This window comes from Rhinopithecus roxellana, chromosome 7 (assembly GCF_007565055.1).
Source record: "Rhinopithecus roxellana isolate Shanxi Qingling chromosome 7, ASM756505v1, whole genome shotgun sequence".
In the NCBI taxonomy this organism is placed as follows: Eukaryota; Metazoa; Chordata; class Mammalia; order Primates; family Cercopithecidae; genus Rhinopithecus; species Rhinopithecus roxellana.
Genome location: NC_044555.1, coordinates 52,832,164 through 52,854,632, shown reverse-complemented (window position 1 = coordinate 52,854,632; position 22,469 = coordinate 52,832,164). Strand labels below are relative to the sequence as shown.

At 43.4% G+C, this 22,469-nt stretch overlaps 1 protein-coding gene across 2 annotated transcripts in view; it reads right to left on the bottom strand.

Annotated features, from left to right (window-relative positions):
• EDA (ectodysplasin A) overlaps positions 1-22,469 on the bottom strand; it is a 423,831-nt gene that overhangs the window by 4,255 nt on the left and 397,107 nt on the right. The window contains exons 3-7 of one of the 2 annotated variants that reach the window (XM_030934766.1): positions 12,021-12,044; positions 7,248-7,427; positions 5,753-5,787; positions 4,770-4,821; positions 1,747-1,877 (exon numbers count right to left, since the gene is read on the bottom strand). In XM_030934766.1, the coding sequence (XP_030790626.1) occupies positions 1,747-1,877; positions 4,770-4,821; positions 5,753-5,787; positions 7,248-7,427; positions 12,021-12,044 (422 nt within the window). The remainder of the gene's footprint in view (positions 1-1,746; positions 1,878-4,769; positions 4,822-5,752; positions 5,788-7,247; positions 7,428-12,020; positions 12,045-22,469) is intronic. The other variant, XM_030934767.1, reaches the window with a different exon arrangement.

Here is a 22,469-nt window from a genome sequence, read left to right as displayed (position 1 = left end):
TAGCTGGCCAACAGGAAAGGCAGGGTGACAGGTTGATGCATTGCCCTTCCCCTAATCCATGGGGCTCAGCTGGTTGAGCAAACCTTTCTTACAACAGCACACCTGTCGTAAACTCTGTAAGGCTAAGAAGCATGCCCTATTTGCAGCTTCACCGTTCCCCTGTACCCCCACCCGCCCCTGCCCCAGCTCTGACACGAAGCAGAGTGCTCTGCACATAGCAGGTGTGCACACAGTGCCGTAGACACAAACTGACTTCCACTCTTGAGCACCACGGACTATTTGTGGAGAAACTTAGAAGTCACTGATTCCCCAGAGAGGTCATATAACAACTTGCGATTTCTTCAGCTCCTTAACAGAAGCTTATTCAGCCTGCACCACCCCTCCCTTGTGCCTGGACTCCCCTCACTGATTCACAGTACCCCTTGGGCCTCCCATTTGTGACTGAGGAAACAGGTCCAGAGAGATGGAGAGCTAGCTACCGCAAACGAGACAAAGAATGTGGAAAAGCCCAGGCCCCTAATTTTGTGGCCATAAGGAAGCACTAACTTATGCTCAGTGGCCTAATGTCATGGGGATTTTCCCAGCCTGCATGGGCCACTCTCAATTCTCTCCTAGGCTCAGAAAATTAATTTTTCCATCCTTCACTACCCTTATCCATCATACCTCACACCAAGTTGTGATCTGCCCTCCCCCACCACTGCCCCCACTGCCCCCACCACGTGGAGCTTGGCTCATAGGACATCAGGGTTATGCCCACGTGCCCCATGGGTGTTGGGACTCTCAGATATCACCGTAAATCATTTTATGAAAGGTCACTCCCTCCATCCGCTCTTCAGCTGGGAACAGCATATTTGGGTGCCACATATGGGTCAGGACCCAAGCTACACCGGGGTGCTCAGTGTGCCTAGCAAATGCTTGTTAGCCCACCTTTGCTGGCCGCTCTCATGTGACAGCCATGTGTTGGTTCCATAGTCCTTCTGCCCACCTGCATGCTTGCTGCCCACCCCACAAAAGTCCCAACCTCATGGCTCATCTTCCTCTATCTCCAAGGAGCCATCCCCGTGGAGGCAAACAATCGGGGAATGGGAGTAGATGGACACTGGCGGACTTGGGGAGCGGGCCCAGGGCAGGAAGAGGACAAAAGCAGAGGGAGAAAGGGCTGGGAGAATAACAGCAGGAAGGAGGCAAGAATAGAGGAATAGAAAGATAGGGAAACAAATGGGAGAAAGAGGAAGGAAAGACAGTCAGAAATCTTTGTGAGGTGGAAAGAAAGTCTGCAGGAGCACTATTCATTATAACGCCCGAGCCAGCAGTGTTGAGGGGAGGGGTTCTCAGTAACCCTGGAACTGACTTTCAAAGAATATACTGAGACCAAGTTCAAGTTTGGCAGTGGAGCCAAACAGCTCGGAGGGTAAACAGGGGCCTGAGGCCCTGCAGGAGGGAATCAGATGGCAGAATGTGGGAGGGGCCTTTTTCACAGTTTTTCAATAATATTTGGCTAGGGAAAAACAAAACAAAACAAAACAAAACAAAACAAAACAAAACAAAACAAAACAAAACAAAACAAGCTGGCCTCCTCTCTCTTTCCTTCTTTCAACTCCCTCCCAGTGCGGTCCCCCCACCCCCTCACCCAAAGCAGGAAGTTAGCCATTGGATGGTCTTGGCTGGCTCCACAGTGCCCCTATGTGGTCTGCACCGGATCTGCATTCTGGATATAAGAAGAGTTAGGCCTAAGACCGTACTCACTTCTACCTGACTATAGATGAAGTAGGTGCCGTCCACCAGTACCTCCAGCTCCCCGCTGCGGGGATGTAGCTTAAACACCTTGGGGTTCATAGTGATGCGAGACCAGTCATTGAGCACTCCACCTGAAAGATCTCAGTATGAGAGAAGGGCACAGTCACTCAGTACATGTCAGAATAATTGAGGCAACAGAAAATAAATACCAAGGAGTTCACGACCCCCAACCCTATCTCAGTGCAACCAGGGTAGCCTAGAAGGCCAAACTTTAAGAAGAGCATTTGAAAGCAGAGAAGCTGTTCTGTTTGTAAAGCAGCTGCCAGGCCTGCTTCAGGGCTCCTGGGCTCCTGTCTGTCTTTATACTTCCTTTCTTGACCCTTGCATCTGGAATGGTCTTTAACTATTACCTTCTAGCTGGTATTTGCCGGAGGAGGATGAGAGTGGGCATGCTGCCCTATTTTCTTTGTTGTTATGGGGCCTGCACAGGCAAAATTCAGACACTGAGTGGCAGGCTAGGTCTTATTATTCAATTTTACTTTCCCAGTCAGAGCTCCTGAATTCCTCTTGTCTCATAGGTTCATGGGTTTTCTCTTTCTCCTTAAGAGATTCTTTTTTATGGTTCTTCCACACCCACAGCTTTCTGGAAAGCCTCCCTGGGAGGAAACCACTCAGCCCACTGTCTATCTGGAGAACCTTAGGGATTAGAGATGATTCAGACTCCACGGCAACTGGGGCTACTGACCACCAGTACCAGGGCCCCATAGGTGAGAGGGATCCTTATGAGAGTGAAAGATAGACTGGCAGGCTGCAACAGAGCCAGCTGGGAGGATAAGAGCCGAGGCACTCTTGGCAAAACATCTGTCTCAGCCCCACCCCAGGCAGGGGTGGAGGGGCAGTTGCATTCCTTTGGACAGTGGAAGCCAGCATGTGAGGGTGGAGGAAAATCTTCTCTTTCCATCCTGCAGAAAGAGGAATGTTCCTTTCTACCATGAGAGGAGGACATCTAAGCCCAGGGAGCCTTTTCCCTTCTAAGTCATCCATCTTGCACCCAAGAAATTATATTTTATAAGTCCATCTTTGGTCAGTTTCAGTAGGTCTGTCTCTCTGAGGGATGAGGAAACAGGCTTTCTGGAAAAGGTGACCATCTTTCCTTGAGGTGGTAAGTAGATGGGCTAGGAGTTAGGAGGAACTGCCCTGGCTGTGTCCCATCAGTGGACCACTCTGCATGACGTCCTCCAATCCCTGACCCCATCACTTCTTCTTCTTCTTTTTTTTTTTTTTTGAGATGGACTGTCACTCATTCTGTCACCAAGGCTGGAGTGCAATGGTGTGATCTTGGCTCACTGCGACCTCCACCTCCCGGGTTCAAGTGATTCTCCTGTCTCAGCCTCCCGAGCAGCTGGAATTACAGGTGCGTGCCACTATGCCCAGCTAATTTTTAAATTTTTTGTGGAGACGGAGTTTCACCACGTTGGCCAGGCTGGTCTCAAACTTTTGGCCTCAAGTGATCCGCTCCCCTCGGCCTCCCAAAGTGCTGGGATTACAGGCGTGAGCCACTGCACCCCACCCCCATCACTTCTTCTGGTAGTACTAAAGGTCAGCACAGACCACTTCTGAGGATTGGCCCAGAGGGGCTGGAAACAATCCTATTGTGTGGCAGTGGGAGCAAAATCAGTGGCTGCTGGCACAGAAGAAACACTATCTGTCTAGATACCGAAACAAATCTATTTTGGCCTGTCTCTGGCCTCCCTGGACAGGTGGCGATCATGGCCCACTCAGGGCCTTGTGGTCCCCAGCAGGACCAATTGGGTTTTGGTGCCATTCTGTTCCTATTTACATTTCTGAGGCTACTAAGTCAGACATGGAGGTGGCAGTCAGGGAAGTAGCTAAATACAGTCATTAAGGAAACTCAGCACAGCCAGTTCAGGACTGACTGAGTTCTTAGAAACTGTCCCCAGGTAGCTGTTTTTTTTTTAACCTTCCTTTACCGTTTCTGTACTCAAAACCCCTCCCTTCCACTCCAAGCTCTGTAAGCATCTAGCATCTTGGCTAGCTTGCTGCTTCCCAAGGCTCCTGGGGGTTCACACATTTTAGGCTTTGTGCACTCTGGGGACTGGACATTATTCCAAAGTGCTGTTCTTTCATGAATGTTCATGTCTCTTTGGGGGAAGAAAATGAACCTTATCATTCAGTGGAGTGTACATACATATCACTGAAGTAGCATAGGGGAGAGGAAAGAGTCAGAAAGATGTAGTTTTGAATCCTGGCTCCTAAACTAACTTGACTAAGAAATATTGGGAAAGTTAATTAACCTCTCTGAACTTCACTGTCTGTCTTTGTAAAAAGGAGCTCATACCTACCTCATAGGGTGGTTGTGAGGACTGGATGAAATTAAAGACAAAGAAAGCATGCTGAAAACTCTAAAGTATCATACAATACGAGGCAGCATGATTTATTATGGTATTATCCAATCTCTCTGGGACTCTTTCCCCATGTGTTAAATGCGGGGATTACGATAAATCAGTGTTTCTTAAACCCATTAAACACATTCTCCCTTTTGATAGACACTAGCATCTTCAACTCCCTGGAGATTCTAACATGCCCCACCTTCCCTGAGAGAAGCAGCCCGTCTGCCCATCTGCGTAGATCTATCAGACAAGAAGAATTTAATTTTACATTGCTTTACTTTCTATAATTTGTATTGTGAAAATATTAATCTAACTACACATATCTCCATGGTGGCTCTGATATAAACTCCATCGCCTGAGAATGCCTGTGCTAGATGATGTCTCAAGTCCCTTTCAGCTCCGTAATCAGTGATTCTAAATGCAATTTGGGTGTAGCAACTGGTCTTGATGCCAGCAATTGCTCAGGACAGCCAGTAGAGGGCATGATGGAGCAAAGAATGACATCGTATGCCAAGGGTACCTCAGGGCCCTGGGAGGAACTAGGCTGGGTGATTATTTGGAGGTTGGGGAGGAGGAAGAGGTGAACCTCCTCTTTAGGAGAGAGCCTATTTTGATTCTTACCATTCTTGACTTGAATTGCTGACCCTTGGCCCTGTAGATGCACCACAGCTGGCTGGCAGGATGAGAAGGATAGAGAGTAGTCACTATGAGTAATGGCTGCTTGCTCAGTCACCGGTCCCATGTTTCCATCCTGGTTTCTAGTCTTCTATTGTAATCCAATTCTGATCCCTCTCCCCTCTCTTGGGATGTTACTGACTACATTTCTACTAGAGGGTAATATGATTTTGTAGCTCTACTGCTTGCTAGCTATGTGACCTCAACCAAATGTAATGCCTCTGAGCCTCATTTCCCTAACTGTAAAATGGGGATTATAAGAATGTCTGGCCTCTCTCACAGGGATGTCTAAAGATCAAATGAGGTGATGGATATAAAATTGCCCTGCAAGCCGTCAAGCACTGTGCAGCTGTGTAGATTTAGCACTGTGGCCACACAGCTGTGGCGAGGGAGGCTGAGATGAGACAAGGCAAGGCAGCAGAACCTGCCAATAGAGACAGATTAGGAAGCTCAAAGACTGGGAGGAGCTCTTCAGGCCATTAAAGGCAGACACCCAGGCTAGGCTGGGCCTGGAGCTGGTTGGCTGTTTTTCAAGGACATACTCTTCAACTCTTCAGGTCCGGATCCCAGGTGGTCTGAGAGCCGACAAGGTGTCTGGGGTGGCTGGGGAGTTGGAGGCTCAGGTGAATAGGTCTGACTGGCAGCTTATTTCAGCTGACTACTGGCCCTGGCTATGGTGACCCTGGGGTCTCCTGTGAAATGAGGAAAAATGATCCTGGCAAGACACCCTTTCCTTAGCTAAAAACATGCCCTGGGGCAAAGCTTTTCTATTCATAGAGATGGGAGGGGGCTGTGAGTGAAAACCCTCAGAATCTCCAGGGTGTTCTCATGAAATAAAGCCTCAGGAAATCTAATAAGAAGCTAATTTAAAGGTGGCTCTAGCCTGTGGCTTTCCTTCCTACCCAAGAAGAGAGCAATCCCCAGCCAACCTGGTTTTCTCGAGTTCCAGCTTTATCAGCAGCACCTGCAAAATAGGACAGGACAATCAGAGGGCATAATCTTTTGACTTCCTTTTCCCGTCACCTGAGCAGCTAGTGGTGGTGAGCCGTGCTCCCTGCAGCCAGCCCTGTCTGAGCTTTATTCTCCAGGGCTTAGAGATGGAGGAAGAGTCAGAGTGCACCTCTTCTGTTTCCTGCTCCGACCTTCATCTTCAGTGGGCCCAGCACCCAGCAGGGAAACTTCTGAGTATTGCCTCTGGCCAATATTAGCCCAAGGCAAGCCCCACCAGGCACCCATGGAGAACAATGAGAGGGCATTCCTGTCACTGTGTGACCCTGAGACAATGGCATTGGCTTCTCTAGCCTTTTGCTCCCTTTCTATCAATTTTCTTCATAGAGCCCACTGCTATTTGTAAATATCTTGTTTCTTTGTTCTCTTTTCCTCTAGGAGATAACCTCTATGAGAAAAAGGACCATGTATCAATATGTTTCTTTGTATACAGAAAGTGCTCAATATTTAAGGAATGATTGGATGAAAAAACATCCCTAACTCCATCTCTTGTGGCCATGGTAACACTGCTTAGCCCTGTGTGAAGTACAAGTTAAAGAATCTGAATTCTGCTGCAGAATTCTTGCCCCTGGAGAAATCAGCTGTAAGGGTCCATTTCTTTAAAGCCCCAAGATACAGGGCGGGGGAGTGGGGAGCAGGAGGAAGAAATAACAACTGACATAAGCCCAGGCAGTCTGACTCTTGTCAATGCCAATTAGGCAGGTTTGGATCTGCATTCATACCTTTCAGATGCCCTTCAGGGCTTAAGGAGAAAGATGCAAAGGGATGAAATGACATTTGAATGGCAAGTGTGGTAGGGTAAGGATCTAGTGCAAGAAGCACTTGGTTCCTGGATGGGACAGCCTTGGTACCTGGGTTTGCTTTATCCACAGACTGAGTGACTCTTAAGTTTCCAACTTCTTGACCATTAGTGACTACTTGCTATGGGAAAAGCACTTCAGACTTCATAAGATGAAACTATCCTGTCATTTTGTTCAGTCCTCAACTTTCCACTCCATAGCCTGTTTCTATGCAAACATCAGGATGTGGAGCTAGATGCAGGGAATCAGAGAAGATTAAATCTATTCCCCACTGGAACTCCAGTGAACCACCAGGGCCTCTGTCTCTGGCTCATAAGAATTTTACTGGTCCATTACAGGGAGGCCAAGAGTCAGGGAGGGCTTGTGATAGAAGGGTTGAGATGGGGTAAGAACAGGTGGCCTGTCCTTGACAGGTTGGTAGATATAAGAAGCTAGAGCAGGTCAGGCCCTACTGGCTTGTTCAATTCCTAGTTTTACACTGGTCTTGGAGAGCTGCATCCCTCATTGCACACCAACCCCATCTCCACCGTTTGAAACTGCTTTCAGGATCACCCAGTCTTGTTCTCCTAAAGTACTTGTAAGGCACCTGGTGGGGTGGAAAGACAGGGGAACTCACCAGAAGGTCCCTGGAGGCCAGGGGGTCCTTGAGGACCAGGAGGACCTGGAGGACCAGGTGGTCCCATAACCGTTGTTCCTGGAATTCCAGGAATCCCTGGAATTCCTGGGGGTCCCTGGGGTCCTGGAGGTCCTGGGGGTCCTGGAGGGCCATTGGGTCCAGGAGGTCCTGCTTTCTTTCCTGAAAAATAGGGTTCAGTGTTACTTTTTTTTTTTTTTTTTTTGAGATGGAGTTCTGCTCTGTCACCCAGGCTGGAGTTCAGTGGCGCGATGTCGGCTCACTGCAACCTCCACCTCCCGGGTTCAAGTGATTCTCCTGCCTCAGCCTCCGGAGTAACTGGGATTACAGGCACGTGCCGCCGTGTCCGGCTAATTTTGGTATTTTTAGTAGAGATGGGGTTTCACCATGTTGGCCAGGCTGGTCTCGAACTCGTGACTTCGGGTGATCTGCCTGCCTTGGCCTCCCAAAGTGCTGGGATTACAGGCGCAAGCCACCGTGCCTGGCCTCAGTGTTGCATTTGTAGTTATTTCCTGGATGAGTGGACTGTCAGGAGTTCTACAGACTTCTGAGGACACAAAGTCAGCTCTCTGGGAGTCCCTGCTGAAGAGTTGGATACCTTTATCACACAGCTCTGTCTCCCTGTCTCTGTCTGTCTTGTGCTTTCTCTCCCTTCCCCCCACTCCCTTTTGTGAATACGCATTTACAAAGCTAGGTTTGAGCATATAAGTGGCCCTCCAGGAGATCAGTCTGTGTCTGTGGGGAAACAGACACAGTAATGGGATAGTAGAAGTGCTACCTTAGTGGGTAGGGACCAAATGCTGAAGAGGTCAGGGAAGGTTTCAAAAAGGAGGTTACATTTCAGCTGAGTCCAAAGGATGAGAACTACCAAGTGATTAGACCTATGGGTCACTTTGTGGTTCTTTTTAGAATTGGGCTATTGTTGAAGAATGTAGAGCTTTTATGTTTGCTGCCCAGTTTGGTGGACTTGATGTCAATAACAAGAGGAAGCTGTACAGCCTGGCCTTAGGAACAGTATCAGCTCTAGGAAGGTTCCTCTAGGAGTCAGGATGTACAGGAAATGGGGGTTGGGATGGGGGCAGTGCTAGTTGGGAATGAGAAATGGGAAGGAGTTTTGGAGATGGGGGAATGGAGAAGGAGGAAGAGGGGCATGGGAAGAGGGGGAGGGAGAGAGAGATATGGAGAAACAGGAAAGAAGCAGTGACAGAGAGTAGAGAGAGCTGAGGAGGAGGCAGCAGGTTTCACTTTCTTAGCTGACCTCTGTAAACTCTGTTTTAAAAGATCTCTGGGAAAGGAAATTCTGCAAACTCCATAGTAACATGTTCCAATGTTTATTGCCCCTCACTGCTCACTGTTAGGAAGTTCTCTGGTATATTAACTGACGCCCCTCTTGTGGCAGTTTAAGCTCTTATTCTATTTGCGTAGACAGAGAAGAATATACATATACATAATCCTTATATATGAAAATAAATTAAGTCACCCACCAACCCCTATTTCTATAGGCTAAATAATCCAGCTTCCCAAAGTCTTTCCTCAGAACTCCTATTCTCAAATGTATTACTAATCATGCCCACCAACTCTTCCCCCATTTCCTCCTTGCTATCCTTCTAGAACAATCTTGACCCTCCTATTTCATATTCCAGTCCTTTCAACATTCCCACCAGGATGTAGTTATCTTAAATGAGTCATAACTGTGGTCTTGAACCAAAACCTCCAGCTCCTCCTGTTGACTTCCTCTGCTCTGTGCTGCTACACTCAAAGACTACAGGTGGGCATAGGTCTTCTTCCTTCCTTCACCACCTTCTCACAATTTTATGGAAAGTTTCAGGAATGGGAGCCTGTTTCCAGACTTCATCACAATGTCTTCACCTGAGGTAGTTTCTTAGTTTTAAATACAACCTTTCTAGTCTCACTAAAGACCTTCTTACTGACTCTGACTTCCTGCTCCCCAGACCCTTAGGCAGGAAAATCCTGTCCTGATTTATCAGGTCCTCCTTTAAGAAGAATGCCTCATGGCCAAGAAACCAAATCCTCATGGCAATGCCGCTCAAGAGGCCAGTTGTCTATGTCTAACCACATCTGCATTTGGAATAAAACCATGGGGTCATCGTGGGGCCTCTTCCTCAGAGAGGAAGGAAAGGAAGGTCCAGAGAACATCTCTCCCAGAAGAGTCCCTGTAGCCTTAAAGACCTAGAGGCATGAGCTTTAGAGGTTTCTCTGCACTTAGCAGCAAAAGATTGGATCTGCCCCGTTTCTAGATCTAGCCAATTTCAAGATGCTGAACAGGAAAACCATCTCCCTTCAGATTTGGGCACCTTCCAAATCAGGCTTATTCAGAGCCCAAGTTTCAATTCCAGCTAGTGTAGTGGAAAGAACACAGAATCTGTACTCAGGAGATAAGGATGTAAGCCCTAGCTCTGCCACAGACACACTTTGGGCAAATCCCTTCCTCTCCTTGAGCCTCAGTTTCTACATCTGTGAAACAAGGAGCTTGGCCTGAATGATTTCTCTGTTTCCTCATGAGACTGACTGAGCTTCCATAAGGAGGGGTGACTTACCACTTGCAGTCAGGAAGCTTTCTTAGCCTGGTTGTAAGGTTTGCTTCTCCCTCCTTATTTTCTAGGTGGCATAGACACAGAGGTTGGTGCATATTAGGCTGTCCTGTGTCCCAAGATTTCCAAGCCTAACAGTGATTTTCAAGCTACAGGGTGTTCTGTGGGTAGCACAAACTTCAGCTTCAAGAATGTGAGTCTCCTGTAATTGCTAATGTAATTTTGGAAGACTTACAGCTAGAAACTCCTCCAGTCCAAGAGACTAATGGTTGCAGTGAAAACAGAATGTTCACTTATGAAAATGTTAGAAGGCATTTGAGAAAAAACTGCTTTGTTCCAGTTCTGCAGTTGGTCCTCTGTTCCTCTGCAACAAGGGTTAGGCAAGTGTGCTTCTCACACTTGCATACTTACACAAAGTTGGGCTCAGAGAAGAGAATGTACAAAATGACCCCTGGAGCAAGAAGATAACTTCAGAGGATTGACTCCCGTCTCTGGATTTCCTTACTTTAACAGAACACCTCATGATATAAAAGCCCAGAGACGTCTGTACTTAGAAACATACCCTACGTAGTGTTAGATGAAAGAATATACACATTCCTTTCAAAGCTAAACTTCATCAAAGGAGTATTTCCTTAACCTTTTAGCTAAGCCCCAAATGTAAGAACAACCAAAAGTGAGTGAATGAGTGAGTGAGAGAGAGAAAGTTGTGGAAGGTGGAAAATTCCATTAAAGGGTGAAAATTAAGTGAACAATTCAATTTATCTCTTCAAGCATGTGCCTATTCACCATATCCAAGGAAATCCATATTAAATGGCTTCTAAATAACTTTCAGCCAAAGTAAATGTTTAAGGCCTATGTGCACTCTCTTCTCAATAATGTCCAAGGTAGCAGTGCCAGGCAATGATCTGAGTTGTAATTTCTGTTTTAAAGGGATGTGACAAGATTTAAGAACTACATGTTTGAAAATCAAATCTACTTTCTTAAAAGACAGAACATCTTGGTGGTAAATGCCCAGGCGCCACAGGGAAAGGTTTCCTCACTGACTCCAGCTCCCTGGCTGTTTTCCAACCTTGCTCAGTTCAGGCACTCAGGAGGTCAGGTCATTCCTCAGCTTCTTTACAACAGGCACACAACTTTTCCATGTGGACTATGATACCTCAAGGCACCAGAGTACCCTAGTGTTCGAAGAAGTGGCAGACTGCAGCTGAAGCCAGTGTTTTGGCCTAGTCTGGGGTTGGCAATCTATTCTATAAAGCTCCATAAATCTTATCACACAGCATCATTTCACTTAAAGCATTTTAATGAAAAATCATTAGTTTTACTCTGTCTTCCTCCCAGGTCAGAACCCAGAAACAAACAGGTGCTTTAGCTAGTTTCATAATTGGTTTTTTCAGTCCTAAGTAGTAGACCATATTGCCTGGCCCTGTCTTTGGAGACTGTTCTGTCTTTGGATTGATTCTCATCTTTTAGTAAGTGAGCACTTGTACGTGCCCTAGGGCTAGTTTCATTGCAAGTACACTGGGGACTTACTGACCCAACAATGGCACAATGGAAGCTACTTTGAAAAGACTAAATGGTCAGGGTACTACCCCAGAATAGCGTTTTCATTACAGTGAAAATGATATTGAACCCTCAAAGCAAGAAATACCTTCCCTGACTCTTTGGGAAATCAAATCAGGAAGCTTTAAGTCCAAGAAACAGGGTGCTGACATCTTTTGATAGGTAGCGTATCTAGTTCCTATATGGTGACTCAGGATTTCATTCATACCCAATCACTGATTTGATAAAGGAGGAAAAAAAAAGGATAAAAGTGAGTGCCTGTAATCCCAGCTACTCAGGAGGCTGAGGCAGGAGAATTGCTTGAACCCCAAAGGCGGAGGTTTCAGTGAGCTAAGATTGCGTCATTGCACTCCAGCCTGGGCAACAAGAGTGAAACTCCGTCTCAAAAAAAAAAAAAAAAAAAAAGATAAAAGAAGAGCAGGGAGAAGAGTAAGGAAGAATGAAAGAAAGAGGTGAATCATCACTAAAGAACGATTTCTTGTTCTTCAGAAACTGCAATACTCAAGAAGATAACATATTGAATAAAATAACGGACAGATAATGCTGAAAGAATGTAATACAAAAATCGTACTCTTGATTTTTTTTTCTTCTAATTTTAGAAAAGATACGACAAGACAGCAATTTTATAAAGTAAGGAACTTACCCTTTTTCTTGTTTTTAACTGGACCTATATGAAAAAGAAAATAGATAATTAAGTCATTAGAAATGAACGGAAAATGTTTATTTTCTAAGATAGTCACTAGGAGGGATCCCCAAGACACTGCAAATTTGAGGGAGTCTCACAGTCAAGGGTCGGGTTTTGGCAAGGATCCAACTATCAAACCTCCCCATTCTGTCTTCCGGCTCTTGAGGCCACAAAACTTTCAAGTAAGATTTTTCCCTAGGGAGAAAAATCTTTCTACCTCAGTCTTTGGGGTGAGGGAATGGGTACTTCTCCATAGAGATGAAATGCCCAGAAACGCACAGCTCAACAACCTTAGGATGGCATTCCATTACTTCTGCAAGTCCTGAGGTTGAAGAGTCATGCATTCAGGTGAGAATCTGATATGAAGTCTCATGTGTTGAACTTGGAAGGAGCAAAGGGTCATTTTCATGGAAAGAGCAGAGCAGCAGTGTTTAATTAACTTTTAGTCACTTCCTTATCATGATTTAATTTGTTACTTATTAAAAGTTTGACCATAATACACTCGTGAGGGCCACATGCATTTCCATTGTAATTTACCATAAGTTAATGGACACTTTAACAGAAATGTCGGCCGGGCGCACTGGCTTATGCCTGTAATCCCAGCACGCTGGGAGGCCGAGGCCGGTGGATCACGAAGTCAGGAGATCAAGACCATCCTGGCTAACACAGTGAAACCTCGTCTCTACTAAAAACACAAAAAATTAGCCGGGCGCCTGTAGTCTCAGTTACACGGGAGGCTGAGCCAGGAAAATGGCGTGAACCTGGGAGGTGGAGCTTGCAGTGAACCGAGATCACACCACTGCACTCCAGCCTGGATGACAGAGCGAGACTCCATCTCAAAATAAAATAAAATAAAATAAAATAAAATAAAATAAAATAAAATAAAATAAGAAATGTCAGCCATTTCATTGGCAGTGAAATCACAAGCATTTTCTTGGGAATTACTTCTAAGGAAAATAATTCTAATCAATTAAAGGCACTTAGAAAATCCAAGGTGTTTCTAATATAGTTAGGTGACCACAACTCACCAAAGAGTTTAGCTCGCTCCCAGACACTTTTTTTTCCCTTCTAGGAAATCAGTTCTCTTCATTCTACATTTGGATTTGACTTTCTTTAAATACAGGTATTTAAAATCTGTTCCAAACTGCCATGAAGACACAATTATACATTAAACCACTGTCAGTGCCCTCAAGAGCTTACAAAAGGAACACCAAGCATTTCAATATTATAGTTTATAAAACATATTTCCATTTATCATCTCATTTGATATTTGCAACAAACCTGGAATGATCTCTAACTGTAAGAGCAGGCCCTTTTAGAGATCAGTAAAGTCTCTAACCTGGAGGGCTGCCAGAGTGGCTATCAGAGCTTTCACAGGTCTCTTGAAAAACCAACGTCTGTGTAGACTTTTCTGGCAAAGTATTTTCATGTGCAACAGTAGCTATTGTTATGTCCAGGGGATGTTTTAGATTGGAACAACCTGCTGTACTTAAGGTCATGAATCTCAATTCTCTTTTCCTTCTCTCTTCTCCTTTCCTCTCCTCCTAGTTCTTTGTCTTCTTTCTTTGTTACCCATCCTTTATGAATTTTTTTTTTAACAGCATTGTGAGTTCTTGAGAATGTGCTTAGAAGTTCTGAGAGGAAACCACAACTACATAGACATTCATGATAAGAGGCAGCGACTCAACCTGAGAAATGCCTTTTTCTTGAACAAGAAAGCTGTTTGGGGAAAGATTTACACAGAAAGGGCTCAGCTCTATCAGCCAGCCAGCCACCACAGCCTAGGAGAGTAGTAGAAAGACAGCCATTATAGCCACCCTGCCCTCTTGGCAAAGGTGTGCTAGCCTGGACCAAGTTTTTGACCATTTCAGCTGGTTAAGGGTAAGCACTGTTATATCAGACTTCAAAAGCAGGCTTTGAGGAAATCAGGCCATCACCAGCCAACCAGTCCTTACTGAGCATGTGTATGGAAGGCAGTAAATAATGAAACACAACTCACAACTCTATCTTCAAGAACTGACAGTTGAATAGGGAAATACAAAAGATGACGGGTGGCTTCAGGAATTATACTGGCCATTTAAGGGGAATAAATAGCTTCCTGGAGAAGGTCTGACCTAAATCCACAAGTGAAAAGAGAGAAATGGAAATTTCAAAATCTTTTTAAGCTTCAATTATTTTTATACAAGATATACCTACTCCTTACACATACATAAATGCATGCATACATACATATATACATAAAAAAGAGTAGCAAAAGGAAAAAGAGCTTATTAAAGTACCCCCAAATAACCTCTACTAACATTTCATGCACATCTAGAAATCTTCTATGTGTATAAATAGGTATTTTTACAAAATCGGATCAGATGAAAAGTGTCATTTAATAACCTTTATGTCAATAACTACATTTTTACATTGTAATTTTTAATATGGATGCATCAGCATTTAATCATCTTTGATAGATATTTAGACTGGGTCCAGTTTTTCACTATTATAAACAATGATGTAGTTAATGTTTTTACATATGTAAATTTTTATACACTTGTCCAAAGGTTTTTTAGGATGTGTCATTAGAAATGACACTGTTGGGTCAAAGGGTGTGAAAAGCTTTCCTTACATGTAATTAAACCTAATAATCTTTTCCTATATGGTTACTGTCTTCAGTGTCATGCTTACTTAGGCCTTCCCTAATGTGACATTATAGGTAACTCTTTATATATTTTCTAGTTCTTTTATGGTTTCATTTTTATTTTTAAATCTACAATTAATCTGGTATAGATTTTGGCAAACAGTGTAAGACAAAGAGTTAACAAAAATTTTTATATTTTTTCCCTAAAATGCCCATGACATGAAGAGTACCAAGAGAAACAGGGCTCAAAGTCATTTCTTAAACTTTTATTTTAGTTTCAGGGGTACATGTGCAGGTTGGTCCTATAGATAAATTGTGTGTCACAGGGGTTTGGTGTATATATTATTTCATCACCCAGGTAATAAACATAGTACCCAATAAGTAGTTTTTTGATCTTCGCCCTCCTCCCACTCTCCACTTGCAAGTAGGCCCTGGTGTCTATTGTTCCCCTCTTTGTGTCCATATGTATTCAATGTGTAGCTCCCACTTACAAGTGAGAAGATGGCAGCATTTGGTTTTCTGACCCTGCTTGTGATTATAGCCTCCAGCTCCATTCATGTTGCTGCAAAGAACATGATCTCATTCTTTTTTATGGCTGCATAGTATTCCATGACATGTATGTACATTTTCTTTATCCAGTCAACTGTTGATGGTCATTTAGGTTGATTCCACATCTTTGCTATTGTGAATAGTGCTGCCATGAACACACATGTGCATATGTCTTTATGGTAGAACAAGTTATATTATTTTGTGTATATACCCAATAATGAGAGTGCTGGGTTGCATGGTAATTCTGCTTTAAGTTCTTTGAGGAATCACCACACTGCTTTCCATAATGGCTGGACTAATTTACACTCCCACCAGAAGTATATAAGTGTTCCTTTTTCTCCACAACCTCACCAGCATCTCTTGTTTTTTGATTTTTTAGTAATAGCCATTCTGACTGGTGTGAGATGGTATCTCATTTAGTTTGGATTTATATTTCTCTAATGATCAGTGATGCTGAGCATTTTTTCATATGCTTATTGCTTATGTATATGTCTTCTTTTGAAAAGTGTCTGTTTATGTCCTTTGCCCATTCTTTCATGGGGTTGCTTGTTTTTTGCTTGTATATTTAAGTTTTGTTGGGAGCAAGCCCCCCAAAATCTAGCCATAAACTGGTCCCAAGACTGGCCATAAACAAAATCTCTGCAGCACTGTAACATGTTCATAATGGCCCTAACACCTGCACTGGAAGGTTGTGGGTTTATGGGAATGAGGGCAAGGAACACCTGGCCCACCCAGGGTGGAAAGCCGCTTAAAGGCATTCTTAAGCCACAAACAATAGCATGAGCGATCTGTGCCTTAAGGACATGCTCCTGCTGAGTTAACTAGCCCAACCTATTCCTTTATTTTGGCCCATCCGTTTGTTTCCCATAAGGGATACTTTTAGTTAATTTAGTATCTATAGAAACAATGCTGCATAGTATTCCATGGTGTATATGTGCCACATTTTCTTAATCCAGTCTGTCACTGATGGACATTTGGGTTGATTCCAAGTCTTTGCTATTGTGAATAGTGCCGCAATAAACATACGTGTGCATGTGTCTTTATAGCAGCATGATTTATGATCCTTTGCACATGTACCCTAGAACTTAAATAATAATAATAAAAAAAAACTGGGGGAAAAATAAAGAAACAATGCTAATGACTGGTTTGCTGTTAATAAATACGTGGGTAAATCTCTGTTCAGGGCTCTCAGCTCTGAAGGCTATGAGACCCCTGATCTCCCACTTCATACCTCTATATTTCTGTGTGTGTGTGTGTCCTTAATTCCTCTAGTGCCACTGGGTTAGGGTCTCCCTGATCGAGGTGGTCTGGGCAAGTGGTTTCCATTCATGGGGGCTCGAATCCAGGTCGAAGGGTCGCCAGAGCGACAGTTGGAATGGAAAACTGGCTGGAGGACACCTGAGTACTCTTAAAGCAATCTCTGTAGTGAGTAAGAAGGGGAGCTCAGAAGTGTCAGGGTAACAGTGGGACAGGTGTGGGGTCTGGTTCGTTTTACCTTGGAACTTTTTCACACTGATGATGAGGAGGAAGGAGGGTATAGCAAAGTAACAGAAGAGGTTACAGAGCATGTTTATTTACTAGCTAAAGCTAAAGCGGCAAAGGAGGGAGAGGTTCATCCCTACCCTTCTGCACTCTCTCATTATTATTTTGAAGAAAAAAGACCCTCCAGATCTTTCTATTCTGGAGGACACTGGGCAAAAAGTAGTTGCCCCAGTGACTGTTCGAGCAGCGCCTCGAGCGACCACTCTTAGTTCTATTCAGGCAGGAATTTAGCAAGGTAGACAAGAGGGAGATTCAGAGGCTTGGCAGTTCCCTGTTAGAATACACCCCCCAGATCAACAGGGAAATATTACAGCTACATTTGAGCCTTTTCCTTTTAAATTACTCAAATAATTAAAACAAGCTATAAATGAGTATGGACCAGGTTCTCCTTTTGTAATGGGACAGTTAAAGAATGTTACTGTTTCCAGTCGAATGATTCCTACTGACTGGGACGCTCTTACTCCAGCTTGTCTAACTCCTGCTCAGTTCTTACAATTTAAAACTTGGTGGGCAGATGAAGCTTCCCTTCAGGCTGCTCGCAACGCCCAGGCCCAAACTCAAATTAATATAACTGCAGACCAACTTTTGGGGGTTGGCGGCTGGGCTGGTTTAGATGCACAACTGGTCATGCAGGATGATGCCATAGAACAGCTTAGAGGAGTGTGCATTAGAGCTTGGGAAAAAATCACTTCAGGTGGAGAACAATACCGTTCCTTTAGTGCCATAAAACAGGGACCTAGAGAAACATAGGTTGATTTTATAGCTCGGTTACAGGAGTCTCTTAAAAAGATGATTGCAGAATCGGCTGCTCAGGATATAGTGTTGCAGTTATTAGCTTTCGACAATGCTAATCCCGATTGCCAGGCTGCTCTGTAACCTATCAGAGGGAAAGCACATTTAGTTGATTATATCAAGGCCTGTGATGGTATCGGAGGTAATCTGCATAAAGCTACTTTGTTGGCACAGGCAATGGCAGGACTGAGAGTGGATAAAGGAAATACTCCATTTCCTGGAGCTTGTTTTATCTGTGGGAAGCATGGTCATACTAAAAAAGAATGTAGAAAAAATCAGCAAGTCAGGCCGCCAGATACGGGAAAAAAGAAAACTGTTGAGCCTATGTCCAAAATGTAAAAAATGAAAACATTGGACTAATCAGTGTCACTCTAAATTTGATAAAGATGGGAACCCAATTTCGGGAAATGCCATGAGGGGCCCGTCCTGGGCTCCATTCTAAACCGGGGCATTTCCAGCTGAGGCCATTCCCTCACCCCTGTACAATGTCTGTCCCCCGCCACAGCCGGTAGTGCTGCAGTAGATTTATGCTGCACAAAAGCTGTGAGCCTTCTGCCTGGGGAACCCCTGCAAAAGGTCCCAACAGGAGTCTGTGGACCCTTGCCAGCAGGGACTATAGGATTACTTTCAGGAAGGTCCAGTGTGAGTTTAAAAGGGGTACAAATACATACAGGAGTTATTGATTCAGATTACAATGGGGAAATTCAAAATTCGATTTCTCGCACTGGTTTAATTATAGCTCCTGACAAAATTCAGACTACTACTCCTTACTCCTACTTGGGGACCTTAGTAAATGACACTACCATTGTGCCACAGAAAGTAACCATGTGTCAGGATCAACTAAAAACATTAAATGACTTTCAAAAATTACTAGAGGATATTAACTGGATATGACCTGCTCTAGGCATTCCTACTTATGCGATGAGTAATCTGTTTTCTATCCTTAGAGGAAATCCTAGTCTTACTAGCCCTTGGCAATTAACAAAGGAGGCAGAGGCAGAGTTATAACTGATTGAGAAGCAAGTCTGTAAAGCTCAGATAAATAGAATAGATACAGAGAAGACTCTCGATTTGCTAATTTTTTCAACTCAGCATTCACCTACTGGTGTTATTGTCCAAGAACAGGACTTAGTAGAGTGGCTTTTTCTTCCACATACTAATCCATGGACTCTAACTCCTTATTTAGATCAAATCGCTACTATGATAGGGATTGGGAGAACTCAGATTGTTAAATTACATGGATATGATTCTGGAAAAATTATTGTCCCTCTCATGAAGGCACAAATACAGCAAGCTTTTATAAATAGTCTTACTTGGCAAAACCATTTAGCTGACTTGGTGGGTATTCTCGATAATCATTTCCTAAAACGAAGCTGTTTCAGTTTTTGAAATTAACTAATTGGATTCTCCCTAAAATAACTAAATTTAAAACAATTGAAGGTGCTGAGAATGTTTTTACAGATGGATCTAGTAACGGTAAAGCTTCTTATTCTGACTCAAAAAGTAAAGTTTTCTAGACATCTTACATTTTTCTCTATGTGGAATATTAAACATCTTATTGGTATCCCATACAATTCTCAAGGACTAGCCATAGTGGAAAGAACGAATCTCTCCCTAAAACAGCAATTGCAAAAGCAGAAAGGGAGAGACAGAGAATATGGAACCCCATAGATGCAACTGAACCTAGCATTAACTTTAAATTTTTTGAGCCTGCCCAAAGGCCAGATGTTATCAGCAGCTGAACAGTATCTACAGAAACCAGCTGCAAAGACAGGAACAGAACAACTGATTTGGTGGAGAGATCCAATAACAAAAAGTTGGGAAATAGGTAAAATAATAACTTGGGGTAGAGGTTATGCTTGTATTTCTCCAGGCCAAAATCAATAGCTGATTTGGATACCATCAAGACACCCGAAACCTTATCATGAGCCAGATGCTGAGGAAGAGACTCCGGGAGGATCCCGAGGACCCCCCGGTTGCAGCCATGTTGAGAGTGACGCTGAGGAGGACCCAAACTGTCATGAGCAACACCCGTCGAACACAGCCACCCACCTGAGGACACATCAAGAAGCTGTCACAAATGGCAGAAGAAAACCTGAGGAAAGCAGGACAACCAGTCAGAATGAATAATTTAATGGTAGCTATGATAGCGGTTATCACCACTGCCGTGAGCATTCCTTCAGTAAGGGCTGGTAATAATGCCTGGATGCAATCACTCTATGACACAGTTACCATAATAAATCTGCTTCTATAATTGAGGCATACCGCCTTCAAAAACCTATTTGTAAACAGGATTGGACCCATTTAGAAAAAATGAACGTACTTGTTTAGGAAGATTGCTTTGCTGAACAGGCAGAGGTGCTGCACAACGATTCCTATGGAATCATTATTAATTGGTCCCCTAAGGGGCTATTTAGCTTGAATTGCACCTCTCAGTCTGCGTGCCACAGTCACACTATGTTCAGATGATCTGGACAAAATGGTCAGATGGTAGAAATGATAAGATGTACGGCAAAACTTCCTATTATCTGGAACCATGGCAGTACAGTAACACCTCAACCTCAAATGATATGGCCCACTCTAGGCGCTAAACAAGGATTTGTGGAAACTATTAAATGCTCTTAATAAGATCAAAATTTAGGAAAGAATAAAAAAGCATCTAGAAGGACACTTGACAAACTTGTTTTTGGATATAGCAAAATTAAAAAACAAATATTTACAGCATTCCAGGCACACCTGACCTTAATGCCAGGAACTGAAGTACTTAAAGGAGCTGCAGACAAATTAGCAGCTAGTAACCCATTAAAATGGATAAAAACACTTGGAAGCTCTGTGATTTCAATGATGACTGTGCTTTTAATTTATGTTGTTTGTCTTTGTATAGTCTGCAGATGCGGATCTCGACTCCTGTGAGAAGTAGCTCACTGTGACAAAGCTGTCCTTGCTTTTATCTCTTTGCAAATCAAAGAAGGGAGACATGTTGGGAGCAAGCCCCCCAAAATCTGGCCATAAACTGGCCCCAAAACTGGCCATAAACAAAACTCTGCAGCACTGTAACATGTTCATAATGGCCCTAACGCCTGCACTGGAAGGTAGTGGGTTTATGGGAATGAGGGCAAGGAACACCTGGCCCACCCAGGATGGAAAACTGCTTAAAGGCATTCTTAAGCCACAAACAATAGCATGAGCCATCTGTGCCTTAAGGACATGCTTCTGCTGCAAGTTAACTAGCCCAACCTATTCCTTTATTTTGGCCCATCCCTTCCTTTCCCATAAGGGATACTTTTAGTTAATTTAGTATCTATAGAAGCAATGCTAATGACTGGTTTGCTGTTAATAAATACGTGGGTAAATCTCTGTTCAGGGCTCTCACCTCTGAAGGCTGTGAGACCCCTGATCTCCCACTTCACACCTCTATATTTCTGCGTGTGTGTCCTTAATTCCTAGTGCCGCTAGGTTAGGGTCTCCCCCACTGAGCTGGTCTCAGCAAGTTTCTTATAGATACTGGATATTACATCTTTGTCAGATACATTGTCTGCAAACATTTTCTCCAGTTTTTGGGTGGTCTGTTTACTCTGTTGATAGTTTCTTTTGCTGTTTTGCTATGCAGGAGCTCTTTAGTTTAATTAGGTCCCATTGATCAATTTTTGTTTTTGTTGCAATTGCTTTTGTGTCTCTGTCATAAAATCTTTTCCAGGGTTTATGTCTAGAATGGTATTTCCTAGATTTTCTTCAAGGATTTTTATAGTTTTGGGTTTTAAAATTAAGTATTTAATCCATCCTGAGTTAATTTTTGTATATGGTGTAAGGAAGGGGCCCAGTTTCAATTATCTCTGCTTATGGCTAGCCAGCTATTCAAGCACCATTTATTGAATAGGAAGTCCTTTGTAGATTGTCTGTTTTTGTTAATTTTGTCAAAGATCTGATGGTCACAGGTGTGTGACATTATTTCTGGGCTCCCTATTCTGTTCCATTGTTCTACCTGTACCACACTGTTTTGGGTATTGCAGCCTTATAGTATAGTTTGAAGTCAGGTAACATGATGCCTCCAGCTTTGTTCTACTTGCTTTGGATTGCCTTGGCTATTCAGGCTCTTTTTTGGTTCCATATGAATTTTAAAATAGTTTTTTCTAGTTTTGTGAAGAATGTCATTGGTAGTTTGATAAGAATAGCATTGAATTTGTAAATTTCTTTGGGTAGTATGGCCACTTTGACAATATTGATTCTTCTGATGCATAAACATGGAATGTTTTTCCATTTGTTTGTGCCATCTCTGATTTCTTTGAGCAGTGCTTTGTAATTCTCATTGTAGAGGTCTTTTACCCCTTGTTTAGCTGTATTCCTAGGTATTTTATTCTTTTTGGGCTATTGTGAATGGGACTGCATTCTTGCTTTGGCTCTCAGCTTGGATGTTGTTGGTGTATAGGAATGCTACTAATTTTTGTACATTGATTTTATATCCTGAAACTTTGCTGGAGTTGTTTATCAGATCAAGGAGTTTTGGGCAGAGACTATGGGGGTTTTCTAGGTATAGAATCATATCGTCTGCAAACAGGGATAGTTTGACTTCTTCTCTTTCTATTTAGATGCCTTATATTGCTTTCTCTTGCTTGATTGCTCCGGTAGGAGTTCCAGTACTGTGTTGAATGGGAGTGGTGAGAGAGGGCATCCTTGTCTTGCTCTGGTTCTCAATGAGAATGCTTCCAGCTTTTGCCCATTCAGTATGATGTTGGCTGTGGGTTTGTCATAAATGGCTCTTGTTATTTTAAAGTATGTTCCTTCAATGCCTAGTTTGTTGAGGATTTTTAACATGAAGTGGTGCTGTATTTTCTTAAAAGCCTTTTCTACATCTATTGAGATGAATATGTGGTTGTTGTTTTTAGTTTTGTTTATGTGGT